The following is a 22,066-nucleotide window of genomic DNA, read 5'->3' as shown; positions in this document are numbered from 1 at the left end:
TGTTGTACAGCAAATGAAAGATACACTAGTTCTTAATGCAATCGCCGTGTTAGAATTCTAAAAATAACTTTAGTACGACATACAGCTTACGTTATAGCGAGACAGCGCCTGCAATGAGGGTGGAAAATAGTACTAAACATTTTCCACAGAAATACGAAATAAGATCATAAATGGTTCCTACTTTTGCTGAGCTTCCATCAGAATCTTGTACAAGGGGTCCTTTGTCCAGAACAATCGTTGTTTGGTTTTAGAATGTCCTTTTCTCCTGTCGATAAACTTTCAATAATCTGATAAAACTATATTGAAAAAACATACTTTACGATGATATTATCACATGTATCAAATAAAATCAAAGCCGGAGATATTAGCCGTCTATAACGAAAGCTTTTCAGAAGGCAATCCAGGGTTCCTTCCTGCGCCTTGCTGAACAAAGGAAAGTTGGGGTCACGTCATTCCAAGAGCTCTTATTCAACCTCAGATCTAGCTAGACACCCCATTTCACCTCTCACTGCCTGTTGACATCTAGTGGAAGGCGTATGAAGTGCATATATATCCATAGATTTCAAGCAAATGAAAAGGAAGGCCCTGGAACAGAGCCTCGATTTCAGATTTTTCACTTCCTTACAGGAAGTTTGCTGCAAAATGAGTTCTGTTTTACTCACAGATATAATTCAAACGGTTTTAGAAACTTGAGAGTGTTTTCTATCCAATAGTAATAATAATATGCATATTGTACGATCTAGAATAGAGTACGAGGCCGTTTAAATTGGGAACAATTTTATCCCAAAGTGAAAATAGCGCCCCCCTATCCCAAAGAAGTTTTAATCAGGGAACGGTTTCTCAAAGCCATCTTATTGGTAAGTTCACCGTTAGAACCATTGGATGCCTTAAGATGCGTTTGGGAAACCGGGACCAGATATCCAGTTTCCTCCTCTTCTTCCTCCTTTTTTGATGTAACAGTCATCTCTCCCTCCTCCTCTTTCACTCCATAAACTGCATCCTCCTCTCCTTTTACTGTAACATCCACTTCCTCTTTCACTCTGAACGCGTCTTCCTCTTCTTTCACAGTAACGCCCTCACCCTCTACTTCTTGTTTTACTGTGATATCCTCCTCTTCTGTAGCAGGAGGAGAGTGGCTTAGTGACCGCATGGTCGGGATGTTAGCTAGGCTAATGCTAACGTAACCAGACCACTAGCTGACTAATAACACCGTAAATCTGAAATTAAATCGGATAACTAACTAGACGACAGAAGTGGGTTTAAAACACAGTGGCTAATATACACGAAAGCGTCTAAAGAGGTTTATTGGTTCGACTATTTTGGCTAGCAAGCTACCGAGGTGGCTGACTAACTGTTGTTGCTGTTGAAGAAGCGTTCCGTCCACTAGATTATACGTCACACTAACAGCATTGCCTTAAAATCGCACATCGCCATCTGCTGACTGGAGTGGGTAACGCAGTTGTCTGAACCTCTGACTGCGATGGAGATGTGAGACTTTAAGACAATGACACTAGTGTGACGTAAAATATATATTATAATGTTCAGACAAAAAGTTAGTGTAGGAAGCATGAGTTTTTACTCACCAGTGTAACAACACAGTGTGGTTAAATGCTTAATAGTAACTTAGTTGTAGTCACGATCTGGTTTCCTATAAGCACAACCAATTATGTTTTTGAATTATCACATATGTATTAATTTATTTCGGGATTCTGGGTAATCCACAGCAGATTTAAGGAGAATTGCTGTGGGTGTGTTGAAAATTGAATAGTCTACTATAATAGTATACTTTTACATCGTACATTAGCAATTTATGTTTTAGTAACTACTGTTGTTGGTTTGGCGTCAAATAAGCCTCTTTATATGTTATTTGCCGAATCTCAGTTTTCCATGTGGGTTTTATGCTAAAGTTCCCTCTTTCAAGTTGGTATCTAACTGGAAAATGCATGTTCTTTAGGAGTGCTATTTTTACCCTGTCGACTACTGATCATTCATCCACACTGTGTGTCCCATCAATGCAGGTAATTTATGACAAATGTATAAAGTATATGTTTTATAAACTCATGAACACCAGCCAGTTTATTTGCCCGGTTTTGTTAGTTTAGGTGTATTATACTTCTTCGCCACAAGAGGGGGACATTGAGTAATTTTCCAGGTTAATTTGATATTTTGTCAACTTGTCGATATGTTACGTTTGATACCGGAGCTATGAGCCATGCGTCCAAATCACTAACCAATCATTCAGAGCAGTGTGCTGATGCCTGTATCACTTTAACAGCAGCACGTCATCAATGACATCTGAAGCTTAATTTCGTCAAACAACCACCTGATTCAATCAATCAATCAATTTTATTTTATATAGCCCTTCGTACATCAGCTGATATCTCGAAGTGCTGTACAGAAACCCAGCCTAAAACCCCAAACAGCTAGTAATGCAGGTGAAGAAGCACGGTGGCTAGGAAAAAACTCCCTAGAAAGGCCAAAACCTAGGAAGAAACCTAGAGAGGAACCAGGCTATGAGGGGTGGCCAGTCCTCTTCTGGCTGTGCCGGGTGGAGATTATAACAGAACTATGCCAAGATGTTCAAAAATGTTCATAAGTGACAAGCATGGTCAAATAATAATCATGAATAATTTTCAGTTGGCTTTTCATAGCTGATCATTAAGAGTTGAAAAACAACAGGTCTGGGACAGGTGGCGGTTCCATAACCGCAGGCAGAACAGCTGAAACTGGAATAGCAGCAAGGCCAGGCGGACTGGGGACAGCAAGGAGTCACCACGGGCGGCAGTCCCGACGCATGGTCCTAGGGCCCAGGTCCTCCGAGAGAAAGAAAGAGAGAAGGAGAAAATTAGAGAGAGCCAAGATTTTCAAAGTGTTCATAAATGACAAGCATGGTCAAATAATAATCAGGAATAAATCTCAGTTGGCTTTTCATAGCCGATCATTAAGAGTTGAAAACAGCAGGTCTGGGACAGGTAGGGGTTTCGTAACCGCAGGCAGAACAGTTGAAACTGGAATAGCAGCAAGGCCGGGCGGACTGGGGACAGCAAGGTGTCAGCATGCCCGGTAGTCCTGACGTATGGTCCTAGGGCTCAGGTTCTCAAAGAGAAAGAGAGAACGAGAGAATTAGAGAGAGCATACTTGAATTCACACAGGACACTGGATAAGACAGGAGAAGTACTCCAGGTATAACCAACTGACCCTAGCCCCCCGACACATAAACTACTGCAGCATAAATACTGGAGGCTGAGACAGGAGCGGTCAGGAGACACTGTGGCCCCATCCGAAGAAACCCCCGGACAGGGCCAAACAGGAAGGATATAACCCCACCCACTCTGCCAAAGCACAGCCCCCACACCACTAGAGGGATATCCTCAACCACCAACTTACAATCCTGAGACAAGGCCGAGTATAGCCCACAAAGGTCTCCACCACAGCACAACCAAGGGGGGGCGCCAACCCAGACAGGAAGTTCACGTCAGTAACTCAACCCACTCAAGTGACGCACCCCTCCTAGGGACGGCATGAAAGAGCACCAGCAAGCCAGTGACTCAGCCCCAGTAACAGGGTTAGAGGCAGAGAATCCCAGTGGAGAGAGGGGAACCGGCCCGGCAGAGACAGCAAGGGCGGTTCGTTGCTCCAGAGCCTTTCCGTTCACCTTCACACTCCTGGGCCAGACTACACTCAATCATATGACCTACTGAAGAGATAAGTCTTCAGTAAAGACTTAAAGGTTGAGACCGAGTCTGCGTCTCTCACATGGGTAGGCAGACTGTTCCTTAAAAATGGAGATCTATAGGAGAAAGCCCTGCCTCCCGCTGTTTGCTTAGAAATTTTAGGGACAATTAGGAGGCCTGCGTCTTGTGACCGTAGCGTACGTATTGGTATGTACGGCAGGACCAACTCGGAAAGATAGGTAGGAGCAAGCCCATGTAACGCTTTATAGGTTAACAGTAAAACCTTGAAATCAGCCCTTGCCTTAACAGGAAGCCAGTGTAGGGAAGCTAGCACTGGAGTAATATGATCAAATTTCTTGGTTCTAGTCAGGATTCTAGCAGCCGTATTTAGCACTAACTGAAGTTTATTTAGTGCTTTATCCGGGTAGCCGGAAAGTAGAGCATTGCAGTAGTCTAACCTAGAAGTAACAAATGCATGGATTAATTTTTCTGCATCATTTTTGGACAGAAGATTTCTGATTTTTGCAATGTTACGTAGATGGAAAAAAGCTGTCCTTGAAACAGTCTTGATATGTTCGTCAAAAGAGAGATCAGGGTTAAGAGTAACGCCGAGGTCCTTCACAGTTTTATTTGAGACGACTTTACAACCATCAAGATGAATTGTCAGATTTAACAGAAGATCTCTTTGTTTCTTGGGACCTAGAACAAGCATCTCTGTTTTGTCCGAGTTTAAAAGTAGAAAGTTTTCAGCCATCCACTTCCTTATGTCTGAAACACAGGCTTCTAGCGAGGGCAATTTTGGGGCTTCACCATGTTTCATTGAAATGTACAGCTGTGTGTCATCCGCATAGCAGTGAAAGTTAACATTATGTTTTCGAATAACATCCCCAAGAGGTAAAATATATAGTGAAAATAGTGGTCCTAAAACGGAACCTTGAGGAACACCGAAATGTACAGTTGATTTGTCAGAGGACAGACCATTCACAGAGACAAACTGATATCTTTCCGACAGGTAAGATCTAAACCAGGCCAGAACTTGTCCGTGTAGACCAATTTGGGTTTCCAGTCTCTCCAAAAGAATGTGGTGATCGATGGTGTCAAAGGCAGCACTAAGGTCTAGTAGCACGAGGACAGATGCAGAGCCTCGGTCTGACGCCATTAAAAGGTCATTTACCACCTTCACAAGTGCAGTCTCAGTGCTATGATGGGGTCTAAAACCAGACTGAAGCATTTCGTATACATTGTTTGTCTTCAGAAATGCAGTGAGTTGCTGCGCAACAGCTTTTTCTAAAATTTTTGAGAGGAATGGAAGATTCGATATAGGCCGATAGTTTTTTATATTTTCCGGGTCAAGGTTTGGCTTTTTCAAGAGAGGCTTTATCACTGCCACTTTTAGTGAGTTTGGTACACATCCGGTGGATAGAGAGCTGTTTATTATGTTCAACATAGGAGGGCCAAGCACAGGAAGCAGCTCCTTCAGCAGTTTAGTAGGAATAGGATCCAGTATGCAGCTTGAAGTTTTAGAGGCCATGATTATTTTCATCATTGTGTCAAGAGATATAGTACTAAAACACTTAAGTGTCTCTCCCGATCCCAGGCCCTGGCAGAGCTGTGCAGATCCAGGACAGCTAAGCCCTGGAGGAATACGCAGATTCAAAGAGGAGTCCGTAATTTGCTTTCTAATGGTCATGATCTTTTCCTCAAAGTTCATGAATTTATTACTGCTGAAGTGAAAGCCATCCTCTCTTGGGGAATGCTGCTTTTTAGTTAGCTTTGCAACAGTATCAAAAAGAAATTTTGGATTGTTCTTATTTTCCTCGATTAAGTTGGAAAAGTAGGATGATCGAGCAGCAGTGAGGGCTCTTCGGTACTGCACGGTACTGTCTTTCCAAGCTAGTCGGAAGACTTACAGTTTGGTGTGGCGCCATTTCCGTTCCAATTTCCTGGAAGCTTGCTTCAAAGCTCGGGTATTTTCTGTATACCAGGGAGCTAGTTTCTTATGACAAATGTTTTTCGTTTTTAGGGGTGCAACTGCATCTAGGGTATTGCGCAAGGTTAAATTGAGTTCCTCAGTTAAGTGGTTAACTGATTTTTGTCCTCTGACGTCCTTGGGTAGGCAGAAGGAGTCTGGAAGGGCATCAAGGAATTTTTGTGTTGTCTGAGAATTTATAGCACGACTTTTGATGCTCCTTGGTTGGGGTCTGAGCAGATTATTTGTTGCGATTGCAAACGTAATAAAATGGTGGTCCGATAGTCCAGGATTATGTGGAAAAACATTAAGATCTACAACATTTATTCCATGGGACAAAACTAGGTCCAGAGTATGACTGTGGCAGTGAGTAGGTCCAGAGACATGTTGGACAAAACCCACTGAGTCGATGATGGCTCCGAAAGACTTTTGGAGTGGGTCTGTGGACTTCTTCATGTGAATATTAAAATCACCAAAAATTAGAATATGATCTGCTATGACTACAAGGTCTGATAGGAATTCAGGAAACTCAGAGTGGAACGCTGTATATGGCCCAGGAGGCCTGTAAACAGTAGCTATAAAAAGTGATTGAGTAGGCTGCATAGATTTCATGACTAGAAGCTCAAAAGACGAAAACACCATTTTTTTTTTTGTAAATTGAAATTTGCTATCGTAAATGTTAGCAACACCTCCACCTTTGCGGGATGCACGGGGGATATGGTCACTAGTGTAACCAGGAGGTGAGGCCTCATTTAACACAGTAAATTCATCAGGCTTAAGCCATGTTTCAGTCAGGCCAATCACATCAAGATTATGATCAGTGATTAGTTCATTGACTATGACCGCCTTTGAAGTGAGGGATCTAACATTAAGTAACCCTATTTTGAGATGTGAGGTATCACAATCTCTTTCAATAATGGCAGGAATGGAGGAGGTCTTTATCCTAATAAGATTGCTAAGGCGAACACCGCCATGTTTAGTTTTGCCCAACCTAGGTCGAGGCACAGACACAGTCTCAATGGGTATGGCTGAGCTGACTACACTGACTGTGCTATTGGCAGACTCCACTAAGCTGGCAGGTTGGCTAACAGCCTGCTGCCTGGCCTGCACCCTATTTCATTGTGGGGCTAAAGGAGTTAGAGCCCTATCTATGTTGGTAGATAAGATGAGAGCACCCCTCCAGGTAGGATGGAGTCCGTCACTCCTCAGCAGGTCAGGCTTGGTCCTGTTTGTGGGTGAGTTCCAGAAAGAGGGCCAATTATCTACAAATTCTATCTTTTGGGAGGGGCAGAAAACAGTTTTCAACCAGCGATTGAGTGCTGAGACTCTGCTGTAGAGCTCGTCACTCCCCCTAACTGGGAGGGGGCCAGAGACAATTACTCGATGCCGACACATCTTTCTAGCTGATTTACACGCTGAAGCTATGTTGCACTTGGTGACCTCTGACTGTTTCATCCTAACATCGTTGGTGCCGACGTGGATAACAATATCTCTATACTCTCTACACTCGCCAGATTTAGCTTTAGCCAGCACCATCTTAAGATTAGCCTTAACGTCGGTAGCCCTGCCCCCTGGTAAACAGTGTATGATCGCTGGGTGATTCGTTTTAAGTCTAATACTGCGGGTAATGGAGTCGCCAATGACTAGGGTTTTCAATTTGTCAGAGCTAATGGTGGGAGCCTTCGGCGTCTCAGACCCCGTAACGGGAGGAGTAGAGACAAGAGAAGACTCAGACTCAGACTCCGACTCGCTACATAATGGGGAAAACCGGTTGAAAGTTTCTGTCGGCTGAATGAGCGACACTGGTTGAGCATTCCAACAGCATTTCCCTCCAGAAGCCATGAGAAAGTTGTCCGGCTGCGGGGACTGTGCGGGGGGATTTATACTAACGTTACTATCTGTACTTACTGGTGGCACAGACGCTGTTTCTTCCTTTCCTACACTGAAATTACCCTTGCCTAACGATTGCGTCTGAAGCTGGGCTTGCAGCACAGCTATTTTCGCCGTAAGGCGATCGTTCTCCTGTATATTATGAGTACAGCGACTGCAATTAGAAGACATCATGTTAATGTTACTACTTAGCTTCGGCTGTTGAAGGTGTTGACGAACCATGTCCAGATAAAGCGTCCGGAGTGAAAAAGTTGAATGAGGGAAAAAAGTTGCGATGGAAAAACTAAAAATATAAACGGTAATTAAAAACAGAAACAAAACAAAAAACGTAAAGTTGTCAGCTTGCAAAGTAAAGTAAAGTTGGCAGCAAAACGCACAGCAACAAAACGCACAGCAACACGTCTGCAGATTCAACGTCTGCAGATTCAAAGGTTGACTTGCAGGTGATGTTGACTTGCAGGTGATGTTTGTGTTTGATGAGACCACAGGGTCTCATTTACACCCTATCTGACTAACTATTGCCATAGAGAAAGAGGTAGGTGAAGTCAAATTAGTTTGGTTCATTGGAAATGGTCAATTGTTAATATGTTTAAAAAATATATATATTTATCCGTTATTTTACCAGGTAAGTTGACTGAGAACACGTTCTCATTTACAGAAACGACCTGGGGAATTGTTACAGAAAGATGAATGAGCCAATTGTAAACTGGGGATTATTAGGTGACCGTGATGGTTTGAGGGCCAGATTGGGAATTTGGCTTGATTGGTTTGATTGGTTTGGTATTGGGCTTGTTCGACACTGCAGGCGACTGCAAACTGACTGATTTACAAATCACTATACATCATAAATAACTACTCATTATTATTTATAAATCAGTTAGCCAGTCAATTTACCCACAGTACAACATGGATTTGATGCTCTCGATCAAGGCCAGTGGTTTAGTAGAAGACATGAAAGCTACGCTGCTACGATGTGGGACGTCATCTATAATAATTTGGCTGTTCTAAATTCTGTTTCGCTCAAAGCCTTGAGTAATGAACCTATTTTTGACACAATTGGCTGGAAAGTTTCAATGCATCAGGAAGCTTTGTTTCCCCATCACTACTTTTCAGCATGTTCTCTGTGAAGTAGACTATGGGAGTTTTGTAACTTTTACAACCTTAGCTTACTGCTAGCGCGCTAGCTGACTGACACCTGTAATCTTTATATTTTGGATTTTGGGGATTTTCCCTGACATCATTCTGTATGTCTCTTTTGATCTGCAGTTATGTTTTAGTTGGGTTTTGTTAGTTGGGTTCTAACTGGTCTCCGGTAGTTGGGCTCCAGCTCGCTGACCATAGCTAGTTGACTAAATAGCTAATGTTAGCTGGCTTGCTAAGATAACTGCATATAGCTAACATTCTTTGGTATTATGTTAGATGGCGTTATGTATTTCCAAAACGTTGGTTTACTTCAATCACTCAAGTCACGAGTGCAAACGATTAGTTTAATTTGAAGTTCTACTTTTGAAGTTATTTCTGTTGTAGTTTACATCATAAGTAATAGGCTGGTCCTCCATATTACTTCACACCTGACTTTGGCATTCTTTGGCATTCTGATTGGTTTTATGTATTAAGGTGTAACTTTGCATTGGGACTTAAAACATAAATTTAATTTGATATTTTATAAACATACACATACAAATTACAACCCCATACAAACATTAATGGAGATGGTGTGTTCTAGTGGGTCTGGGCAGGTGTGATGTAGTTAATGGAGATGGGGGTGTGTTCTAGTGGGTCTGGGCAGGTGTGATGTAGGTAGTTAACTACATCACACCTGCCCAGACCCACTAGAACACACCTCCATCTCCATTGACTACATCACACCTGCCCAGACCCACTAGAACACACCCCCATCTCCATTAACTACATCACACCTGCCCAGACCCACTAGAACACACCTCCATCTCCATTGACTACATCACACCTGCCCAGTCTGACTAGAACACACCTCCATCTCCATTAACTACATCACACCTGCCCAGACCCACTAGAACACACCTCCATCTCCATTAACTACATCACACCTGCCCAGACCCACTAGAACACACCCCAGTGGCGATTTTAGCATGTAAATCTTGGTGGGGCCTCCTCAACATTTTTTAGATGCATGCCAGCAAGACACTACGCACACAACACTTGCAGTAAGATGTTAACATGATCAATCCAATCAAAACTACTGTACATATAATGTGATTTGACATCCTTTTTTCTGTGGCCAATGACCTTGAGCCTTCTTGGAAGGCCACTTGTAATATAACTCTATGGCAGGACCCAAAGGGCTGACATTTTGGATATCTACCTTTACTAAGGACATGAACTTCACCACAACGTATTGTCCCCATGAGTGACAGAACACTGAGCCAATTACAGCGCAATACTCCTATTTTTTTGCAGGCTCGCCCCACCACCAGAGAAAGCACTGAGCTAGGCTGAAACACCTGCAATTTGGAGCTGCAATACTCAAGAAAACAAGAAAGTTACCACGTGTGTATGCAAATTTATTAACTCAATGATATATATTATTTTTTACATTGTTTGTAAACTGATTTGCGACACTTATTAATACCAAAATAACATGCACAAATTCTGGGGCTCTGCCCTGAATGACGGGTCGCCACTGACACACCCCCATCCCCAGCATCAATCTCCGCCATGTTATTTCTCTCCGTCGCCCAAGGACTTTACATTTTTAGATAATAAAGAATTTGACCTTTCCATTGAGTTAACAGCGGAGGATTGGTTGATTTCCAGGTTTTAAGAATAGTATTGAAGACGATTGATGAGAAAAGTATCGTCCAACCATCGGGTATCTTATTGCATCCTCATATGCCATGCCTTGAAATATACAGACAGACAGATTAAAAGTAATTTTACATTGTATAACTGTACTTCTGACAGCCAACTTTCTAACTCCACCCATACTTTATGATGTCATAACATTCCCAGAATGATTATTGAGTCATTGTTAGTTTTACCCTTAAGACATGACTCTGCCGTTGTGCTGTAGAATTTGTGGATTTTGTCTCTTGTATAATAAGGGACTATAATTTGTCCCAACATCACAGGCAACGGACTTTGATAACGACTTCCAAAAGTGTTTCACAGTTTAAGATCAACTGAGTTTTAATTAATGGGGTTTCTCCCTGTGCACCTGTCAATGTAAATCCATTGAACGAGACAAATTACCAGACAAGACATATTGCTAATGCTCTTCCCATTAATAACCTGAATGACAATTAACTTGTGGGTGGTGGTGGTGATGACGGCCTATTGGATGACGTCGTCCATCGGGATCCCCCAAAAAAGAAGATGCTCTGGACTGATCACTGGAGTCAGATGTGAAGGAGGAGGTTGATCATCAGGAGTCAGATGTGAAGGAGGAGGTTTATCATCAGGAGTCAGATGTGAAGGAGGAGGTTGATCATCAGTGAACCTCTAGGATTGTGGCTGGGCTGGCGTTTCCACTTCCAGCTTGGTCATATATTTTGATACATTGAATGTTGATATTGTGAACCTATGTAATATATTTGTACCTCCTGTTTCAGGAAGTGATGTCACTAAGTACTGCCCCAATATATACAGTGCATTTGGAAAGTATTCAGACCCCTTCACTTTTTACACATTTTGTTACGTTGTTCTAAAATGGATTAAATAGATTTTTTCCCTCATCAATCTACACACAATACCCAATAATGACAAAGAAAAAACAGGTTTTTAGAAATGTTTGCAAATGTAACAAAAACAACAACTGAAACATCACATTTACATACAGTATCAGTCAAAATTTGGACACTCTTACTCATTCAAGGGTTTTATTTTGACTATTTTCTTCATTGTAAAATAATAGTGATGTCACGAATCCCGCTTCCTGAGTTTGTTTTTGCCTGTGTTCTGTCCTGGAGTGTTTTTTCCGGTGTCCTGGAACGCACCCTGTATCTCTGAGTACCTGCACCTGTATCCCATCAGCTATCTGCACACCTGGTCCTGATCATCATCCCTCCACTTCATAAGCTCTGACCTGACATCCATTCCCTGCAGGATCGTTAGCCATGAACAGTATGTTGTGCCAGTGTATCAGCCTCCAGTTTGATAGAGTTTGGTTTGTTGTTTTGTACGTTTTGCTTGCCTTGAACTCGCCTCTGTTTTTTCTGTCTACAGTCATTCACCTGGAACACTCATCTCATCCCTGCCTGGTCGTCGGTGACTTCAGTTACTTCATTGGATCTGCCTATTCAATCCCATTAACTCACCTCCGCTGCCCGCTCCGTCACTTGGATTTTTCTATCACTACATTCAAACTTGTAAATAAATACTCACCTTCGTCTTACTCTCCTGGTCTGCTTCTGGGTTCAACTTTAGAATAGTGTGACAAGTGAAGACATCAAAACTATGAAATAACACATGGAATCATGTAGTAACTTTGAGATTTCAAAGCAGTCACCCTTTGCCTTGATGACAGCTTTGCACACTTGACATTTTCTCAACCGGCTTCATGAGGTAGTCACCTGGAATTATTTTTAATTAACAGGTGTGCCTAGTGAAATGTTAATTTGTGGAATTTCTTTCCTTAATGTGTTTGAGCCAATCAGGTGTGTTGTGACAAGGTATGGGTGACTCATGAGGATTGCCACAGGAAAGGAAGACCCAGAGTTACCTCTGCTGCAGAAGATACGTTTATTAGAGTTAACTGCAACTCAGAATGCAGCCCAAATAAATGCTTCACATAGTTCAAGTAACAGACACATCTACACATCAACTGTTCATAGACTACGTGAATCAGGCCTTCATGGTTGAATTGCTGCATGCAAAAACACTGTTTACAAAAGCTTTGTTAAAGAACAAGAAGGCCTGCACACTGTTTACAAAAAATGTGCTTTTCTTTCAAAAACAAGGACATTTCTAAGTGACCCCAAACTGTTGAACGGTAGTATACATCTACATGATGTATTGTTACACCATGTAGGAGCAGTATAGACCTAGTCTGTTCATTATATACATCTACATGATGTATTGTTACACCTTGTAGGAACAGTATAGACCTACAGTAGCTAGCTACTTAGATGTTGTTTGACTTAATGAAACTGCCTTACATGTGCTGTAGTAAACATTTTTTATTCGCACTAATCAATCAACACATTCAGGTCTTTGTATGTCTCAATATAATAGTATTATTTAATTAAAACCATTTAAAATAATATTTGTCTGAAATAATATATATAATATGATCCTCAACTGCGTTTTCCACTCCAGTCAGCAGACGGCGATGTGCGTCTTTCAGAATATGCTGCTAGCGTGACGTATAATCTAGTGGACGGTTCTTCATAAACAGCTCGTCATCCACCTCCGTAGCTTGTTAGCCAACATAGCCGAAAGATTCAAGCTATTTATACGCTTTCGGCGTATATTAGCTACTGTGTTTTAGACACACGTCTGTCGTATCTACTTGTTAACCTATTTAATTGAATATTACGTTACTTTTTATTAGTCAGCTATTGTAGCTGGCTGGTTAAGTTAGCACTAGCCTTGTCGCTAATGATAGCTAGCTAACATCCCCGAACATGAGCTCCCTAAACTACTCTCCTCCTGCTGAAGAAGAGGTGGTCTGCTGGACGGAGAAAGAACCTCTGGGGCTGAACGTTGTCGTGAAAGAGGAGAAGGAAGAGGAGGACGTTACAGTAAAACAAGAAGAAGAGGGTGAGGCTGTTACCGTGAAAGAAGAAGAGAAAGACGTTTCAGTGAAAGAAGAAGAGAAAGACGTTTCAGTGAAAGAAGAGGAAGAAGCGTTAAGAGTGAAAGAGGAGGTTGTTACAGTAAAAGAAGAGGAGAAAGAGGATGTCGTTTTTGGAGTGAAGAAAGAAGGGGAGATTACTGTCACATTGGAAGATGAAGAGATGGAGATAGGAGATCTGATTAACACCAGTAAGTTCCGCCTTAAATTTGTTTTTAACTTTGGATATTCGCAGTTTGCTCCTCAATACCTCTTCAACGGAGGGCCCTGGGATGATGACTGATATGTGTAGAATCAGACGATGTAGAGAACAAGCTACCCCTTGTTTTCTACATTCCGTTTCCAAAAAGTGACTTAACATATATATTTGAGAAGGGTCTATCTGCTGAACGCAGACTGGGGGGCACGGGCACGGCATGTAGTGATTTTCATGTAGTGATGTTTTACTACACACCGGGCCCCCCAATAGTGCCATGTGAGAGTTGGGTTGGCTACACCAAAGATTATGGATATACTGACAAGATGTCTCTCTGCCCTAAAAAGGGGAGCATTTGTCCAAAAGCGGCACTGCGGGTTGTCTTTCTCTTGCCTATCCTGTTTTTGGATTGGTGGATACATCTTATTATTGTAATCTATTGTTTATATTCTATGAGGGTTGTTGTCGTCAACCGCCTGTATTCAATGGAGAGAAATGCTAAGCTACTAGCATGAATATGCATAGCGATCTGGAGACAACTCCTATAGTGTTTTAATCAGTTGTCGGCATGTCCACGTGTCCACATGACTTAAGCTTTACGAAAGTTCATTTAGATCAAGGAAACCTCACGTAGCAAATAAGCCATTAATTTTGTTGTTGACCAAATTCGACACTTTCCGCATTGGGTTGATAATTGTTTCCACTTGGATAAAACCTACTGTATCCTACTGGCATGACCGAGAGAGATACAACCTACTGTAACCTACTGGCAAGACCTAGAGAATTACAACCTACTGTAGTCTACCGGCGTGACCTAGAGAGATACAACCTACTGTATCCTACTGGCATGACCTAGAGAGATACAACCTCCTGTAACCTACTGGCTTGACCTAGAGAGATACAACCTACTGTAGCCTAGTGGCATGACCTAGAGAGTTACAACCTACTTTAGCCAACTGGCATGACCTAGAGAGATACAGCCTACTGTAGCCTACTGGTATGACCTAGAGATACAACCGACTGTAACCTACTGGTATGACCTAGAGAGGTACAACATACTGTATCCTACGGGCATGACCTAGAGAGTTACAACCTACTGTAGCCTGAGATACTACTGGAACCTACTGGCATGACCGAGAGAGCTACAACCACTTGGATACAACCTACTGTATCCTACTGGCATGACCGAGAGAGATACAACCTACTGTAACCTACTGGCAAGACCTAGAGAGTTACAACCTACTGTAGTCTACCGGCGTGACCTAGAGAGATACAACCTACTGTATCCTACTGGCATGACCTAGAGAGATACAACCTCCTGTAACCTACTGGCTTGACCTAGAGAGATACAACCTACTGTAGCCTAGTGGCATGACCAATAGAGATACAACCTACTGGAACCTACTGGCATGACCTAGAAAGATACAACCACTTGGATACAACCTACTGTATCCTACTGGCATGACCGAGAGAGATACAACCTACTGGAACCTACTGGCATGACCTAGAGAGATACAACCAATAGAATACAACCTACTGGAACCTACTGGCATGACCTAGAGAGATACAACCTACTGTAACCTACTGGCATGACCTAGAGAGGTACAAGCTACTGTATCCTACGGGCATGACCTAGAGAGTCATAACCTACTGTAACCTACTGGCATTACCTAGAGAGATACAGCCTACTGTAAACTACTAGCTTGACCTAGAGAGTTACAACCTACTGTAGCCTACTGACATGACCTAGAGAGATACAACCTACTGTAACCTACTGGCATGACCTACAGAGATACAACCTACTGTAGCCTACTAGCATGACCTAGAGAGATACAACCGACTGTAGTCTACTGGCATGACCTAGAGAGATACAACCTACTGTAACCTACTGGCATGACCTAGAGAGTTACAACCTACTGTAGCCTACTGGCATGACCTAGAGAGATACAGCCTACTTTTGCCTTGTGGCATGACCAAGAGATACAACCTACTGGAACCTACTGGCATGACCTAGAGAGATACAACCTACTGTAGCCTACTGGCATGACCTAGAGAGATACAACCTACTGTAGCCTACTGGCATGACCTAGAGAGATACAGCCTACTTTTGCCTTGTGGCATGACCAAGAGAGATACAATCTACTGGAACCTACTGGCATGACCGAGAGAGATACAACCTATTGTAACCTACTGGCATGACCTAGAGAGTTACAACCTACTGTAGCCTACTGGCGTGACCTAGAGAGATACAACCTACTGGCATGACCTAGAGAGATGCAACCTACTCTATTCTACTGGCATGACCTAGAGTTACAACCTACTGTAGCCTACTGGCATGACCTAGAGAGTTATAACCTACTGTAACCTACTGGCATGACCTAGAGAGGTACAAGCTACTGTATCCTACGGGCATGACCTAGAGAGTTACAACCTACTGTTACCTACTGGCTTGACCTAGAGAGATACAGCCTACTGTATTCTACTAACATGACCGAGAGAGATACAACCTACTGTATTCTACTAACATGACCTAGAGAGATACAGCCTACTGTATTCTACTAACATGACCTAGAGAGATACAGCCTACTATACCCTACTAGCTTCACCGAGAGAGATACAACCTACTGTATTCTACTAACATGACCGAGAGAGATACAACCTACTGTATTCTACTAACATGACCTAGAGAGATACAGCCTACTATACCCTACTAGCTTCACCGAGAGAGATACAACCTACTGTAACCTACTGACATGACCTAGAGAGTTACAACCTACTGTAGCCTACTGGCATGACCTAGAGAGATACAACCTACTGTAACCTACTGGAATGACCTAGAGAGATACAACCTACTGTAACCTACTGGCATGACCTAGAGAGGTACAAGCTACTGTATCCTACGGGCATAACCTAGAGAGTTATAACCTACTGTAACCTACTGGCATGACCTAGAGAGATACAACCTACTGTAAACTACTAGCTTGACCGAGAGAGATACAACCTACTGTATCCTACTGGCATGACCTAGAGTTACAACCTACTGTACCCTACTGTCATGACCTAGAGAGATACAGCCTACTAGCATGACCTAGAGAGATACAACCTACTGTAGCCTACTGGCATGACCTAGAGAGATACCATCTACTGTAACCTACTGGCATGACCTAGAGAGGTACAACCTACTGTATCCTATGTGCATGGCCAAGAGAGTTACAACCTACTGTAGTCTACTGGCATGACCTAGAGAGATACAGCCTAATGTAAACTACTAGCTTGACCGAGAGAGATACAACCTACTGTAACCTACTGGCTTGACCTAGAGAGTTACAACCTACTGTAGCCTACTGGCATGACCTAGAGAGATACAACCTACTGTAACCTACTGGCATGACCTAGAGAGATACAGCCTACTTTTGTTCTTTGGCATGTCCAAGAGAGATAAAATCTACTGGAACCTACTGGCATGACCTAGAGAGATACAACCACTTGGATACAACCTACTGTATCCTACTGGCATGACCGAGAGAGATACAACCTACTGTTACCTACTGGCATGACCTAGAGAGTTACAACCTACTGTAGCCTACTGGCGTGACCTAGAGAGATACAACCTACTGTAGCCTACTGGCATGACCTAGGGAGATGCAACCTACTGTATCCTACTGGCATGACCTAGAGTTACAACCTACTGTAGCCTACTGGCATGACCTAGAGAGATACAATCAACTGTAACCTACTTGCATGACCTAGAGAGGTACAAGCTACTGTATCCTACTGGCATGACCTAGAGAGTTACAACCTACTGTAGCCTACTGTCATGACCTAGAGAGATACAGCCTACTAGCATGACCTAGAGAGATACAACCTACTGTAGCCTACTGGCATGACCTAGAGAGATACAACCTACTGTAACCTACTGGCATGACCTAGAGGGATACAACCTCCTGTAACCTACTAGCTTGACCTAGAGAGATACAACCTACTGTAACCTACTGGTATGACCTAGAGAGATACAACCTACTGTAACCTACTGTCATGACCTAGAGAGGTACAACCTACTGTATTCTATGTGCATGACCAAGAGAGTTACAACCTACTGTAGCCTACTGGCATGACCGAGAGAGATACAGCCTACTGTAAACTACTAGCTTGACCGAGAGAGATACAACCTACTGTAACCTACTGGTATGACCTAGAGCGATACAACCTACTGTAACCTACTGTCATGACCTAGAGAGGTACAACCTTCTGTATCCTATGTGCATGACCAAGAGTTACAACCTACTGTATTCTACTGGCATGACCTAGAGAGATACAGCCTACTGTAAACTACTAGCTTGACCGTGAGAGATACAACCTACTGTAACCTACTGGCTTGACCTAGAGAGTTACAACCTACTGTAGCCTACTGGCATGACCTAGAGAGATACAACCTACTGTAACCTACTGGCATGACCTAGAGAGATACAACCTACTGTATTCTACTAACATGACCTAGAGAGATACAGTCTACTATACCCTACTAGCTTCACCGAGAGAGATACAATCTACTGTATCCTACGGGCATGACCTAGAGAGTTATAACCTACTGTAACCTACTGGCATGACCTAGAGAGATACAACCTACTGTAACCTACTGTAATGACCTAGAGAGATACAGCCTACTAGCATGACCTAGAGAGATACAACCTACTGTAACCTACTGGTATGACCTAGAGCGATACAACCTACTGTAACCTACTGTAATGACCTAGAGAGATACAGCCTACTAGCATGACCTAGAGAGATACAACCTACTGTAACCTACTGGTATGACCTAGAGCGATACAACCTACTGTAACCTACTGTAATGACCTAGAGAGATACAGCCTACTAGCATGACCTAGAGAGATACAACCTACTGTAACCTACTGGTATGACCTAGAGCGATACAACCTACTGTAACCTACTGTAATGACCTAGAGAGATACAGCCTACTAGCATGACCTACAGAGATACAACCTACTGTATCCTACTGGCATGACCTAGAGAGATACAACCTCTTGTAACCTACTAGCTTGACCTAGAGAGTTACAACCTACTGTACCCTACTGTCATGACCTAGAGAGATACAGCCTACTAGCATGACCTAGAGAGATACAACCTACTGTAACCTACTGGCTTGACCTAGAGAGATACAACCTCCTGTAACCTATTAACTTGACCTAGAGAGATACAGCCTACTAGCATGACCTACAGAGATACAACCTACTGTATTCTACTGGCATGACCTAGAGAGATACAACCTCTTGTAACCTACTAGCTTGACCTAGAGAGTTACAACCTACTGTACCCTACTGTCATGACCTAGAGAGATACAGCCTACTGGCATTACCTAGAGAGTTACAACCTACTGTATCCTACTGGCATGACCTAGAGAGATACAGCCTACTAGCATGACCTAGAGAGATACAACCTACTGTAACCTACTGGTATGACTTGGAGAGATACAACCTACTATAGCCTGCTGGCATGACCTAGAGATACAACCTACTGTATCCTACTGGCATGACCCAGAGAGATACAACCTCCTGCAACCTACTTGCTTGACCTAGAGAGTTATAACCTACTGTAGCCTAGTGGCATGACCAAGAGATACAACCTACTGGAACCTACTGGCATGACCTAGAGAGATACAACCACTTGGATACAACCTACTGTAGCCTACTGGCATGACCTAGAGAGATACAGCCTACTGTAGCCTAGTGGCATGACCAAGAGATACAACCTACTGGCATGACCTAGAGAGATACAACCACTTGGATACAACCTACTGTAGTCTACTGGCATGACCTAGAGAGATACAACCTACTGTAGCCTAGTGGCATGACCTAGAGAGATACAACCTACTGGAACCTACTGTCATGACCGAGAGAGATACAACCTACTGTATCCTACTAGCATGACCTAGAGAGATACAGCCTACTGTAACCTACTAGCTTGACGGAGAGAGATACAACCTACTGTAACCTACTGACATGACCTAGAGAGTTACAACCTACTGTAGCCTACTGGCATGACCTAGAGAGATACAACCTACTGTATCCTACTGGCATGACCTAGAGAGATACAGCCTACTTTTGCCACGTTGCACGACCAAGAGAGATACAATCTACTGGAACCTACTGGCATGACCTAGAGAGATACAATCACTTGGATACAATCTACTGTATCCTACTGGCATGACCTAGAGTTACAACCTACTGTAGCCTACTGGCATGACCTAGAGAGATACAACCTACTGTAACCTACTGTCATGACCTAGAGAGGTACAACCTACTGTATCCTATGTGCATGACCAAGAGAGTTACAACCTACTGTAGCCTACTGGCATGACCTAGAGAGATACAGCCTACTGTAAACTACTAGCTTGACCGAGAGAGATACAACCTACTGTAACCTACTGGCTTGACCTAGAGAGTTACAACCTACTGTAGCCTACTGGCATGACCTAGAGAGATACAACCTACTGTAACCTACTGTCATGACCTAGAGAGATACAACCACTTGGATACAACCTACTGTATTCTACTAACATGACCTAGAGAGATACAGCCTACTATACCCTACTAGCTTCACCGAGAGAGATACAATCTACTGTAACCTACTGACATGACCTAGAGAGTTACAACCTACTGTAGCCTACTGGCATTACCTAGAGAGATACAACCTACTGTAACCTACTGGCATGACCTAGAGAGGTACAACCTACTGTATCCTACGGGCATGACCTAGAGAGTTACAACCTACTGTAGCCTACTGGCATGACCTAGAGCGATACAGCCTACTGTAAACTACTAGCTTGACCGAGAGAGTTACAACCTACTGTAGCCTACTGGCATGACCTAGAGAGATACAACCTACTGTAACCTACTGGCATGACCTACAGAGATACAACCTACTGTATCCTACTGGCATGACCTACAGAGATACAACCTACTGTATCCTACTGGCATGACCTAGAGAGATACAACCTCTTGTAACCTACTAGCTTGACCTAGAGAGTTACAACCTACTGTAGCCTGCTGTCATGACCTAGAGAGATACAGCCTACTAGCATGACCTAGAGAGATACAACCTACTGTAACCTACTGGTATGACTTGGAGAGATACAACCTACTGTAGCCTGCTGGCATGACCTAGAGAGATACAACCTACTGTATCCTACTGGCATGACCTAGAGATACAACCTCCTGTAACCTACTTGCTTGACCTAGAGAGTTACAACCTACTGTAGCCTAGTGGCATGACCAAGAGATACAACCTACTGGAACCTACTGGCATGACCTAGAGAGATACAACCACTTGGATACAACCTACTGTAGCCTACTGGCATGACCTAGAGAGAAACAGCCTACTGTAGCCTAGTGGCATGACCAAGAGATACAACCTACTGGAACCTACTGGCATGACCTAGAGAGATACAACCACTTGGATACAACCTACTGTAGCCTACTGGCATGACCTAGAGAGTTACAACCTACTGTAGCCTACTGGCATGACCTAGAGAGATACAACCTACTGTATCCTACTGGCATGACCTAGAGAGATACAGCCTACTTTTGCCTTGTGGCATGACCTAGAGAGATACAATCACTTGGATACAATCTACTGTATACTACTGGCATGACCTAGAGTTACAACCTACTGTAGCCTACTGGCATGACCTAGAGAGATACAACCTACTGTAACCTACTTACATGACCTAGAGAGGTATAAGCTACTGTATCCTACGGGCATGACCTAGAGAGTTACAACCTACTGTAGCCTACTGGCATGACCTAGAGAGAATTAACCTACTGTAACCTACTGGCATGACCTACAGAGATACAACCTACTGTAACCTACTGTCATGACCTAGAGGTACAGCCTACTGTATCCTATGTGCATGACCAAGAGAGTTACAACCTACTGTAGCCTACTGGCATGACCTAGAGAGATACAGCCTACTGTAAACTACTAGCTTGACCGAGAGAGATACAACCTACTGTAACCTACTGGCTTGACCTAGAGAGTTACAACCTACTGTAGCCTACTGGCATGACCTAGAGAGATACAACCTACTGTAACCTTCTGGCATGACCTAGAGAGATACAACCACTTGGATACAACCTACTGTATTCTACTAACATTACCTAGAGAGATACAGCCTACTGTAAACTACTAGCTTGACCGAGAGAGATACAACCTACTGTAGCCTACTGGCATGACCTAGAGAGATACAACCTACTGTAACCTACTGGCATGACCTACAGAGATACAACCTACTGTATCCTACTGGCATGACCTAGAGAGATACAACCTACTGTATCCTACTGGCATGACCTACAGAGATACAACCTCTTGTAACCTACTAGCTTGACCTAGAGAGTTACAACCTACTGTAGCCTACTGTCATGACCTAGAGAGATACAGCCTACTAGCATGACCTAGAGAGATACAACCTACTGTAACCTACTGGCTTGACCTAGAGAGATACAACCTCCTGTAACCTACTAACTTGACCTAGAGAGATACAACCTACT

General features: G+C 43.1%; 2 protein-coding genes across 2 annotated transcripts in view; one reads left to right on the top strand and one right to left on the bottom strand.

Moving 5' to 3' along the window:
- Nucleotides 1-2,327: 2,327 nt before the first annotated feature.
- The window catches only part of LOC129839004 (zinc finger protein OZF-like), a 96,402-nt gene continuing 76,663 nt past the window's right edge, over nt 2,328-22,066 (bottom strand). The window contains exon 2 of the mRNA XM_055906273.1: nt 2,328-3,096. Coding sequence (XP_055762248.1) covers nt 3,083-3,096 — 14 coding nt within the window. The 3' untranslated portion in view covers nt 2,328-3,082. The remainder of the gene's footprint in view (nt 3,097-22,066) is intronic.
- Nucleotides 12,897-22,066, top strand: part of LOC129838997 (zinc finger protein 180-like) — a 58,540-nt gene continuing 49,370 nt past the window's right edge. The window contains exon 1 of the mRNA XM_055906263.1: nt 12,897-13,497. Within this exon, the coding sequence (XP_055762238.1) occupies nt 13,137-13,497 (361 nt within the window). The 5' untranslated portion in view covers nt 12,897-13,136. The remainder of the gene's footprint in view (nt 13,498-22,066) is intronic.

This window comes from Salvelinus fontinalis, chromosome 40 (assembly GCF_029448725.1).
Source record: "Salvelinus fontinalis isolate EN_2023a chromosome 40, ASM2944872v1, whole genome shotgun sequence".
Classification (NCBI taxonomy): Eukaryota; Metazoa; Chordata; class Actinopteri; order Salmoniformes; family Salmonidae; genus Salvelinus; species Salvelinus fontinalis.
This window is presented reverse-complemented; position numbering and strand designations above follow the sequence as displayed.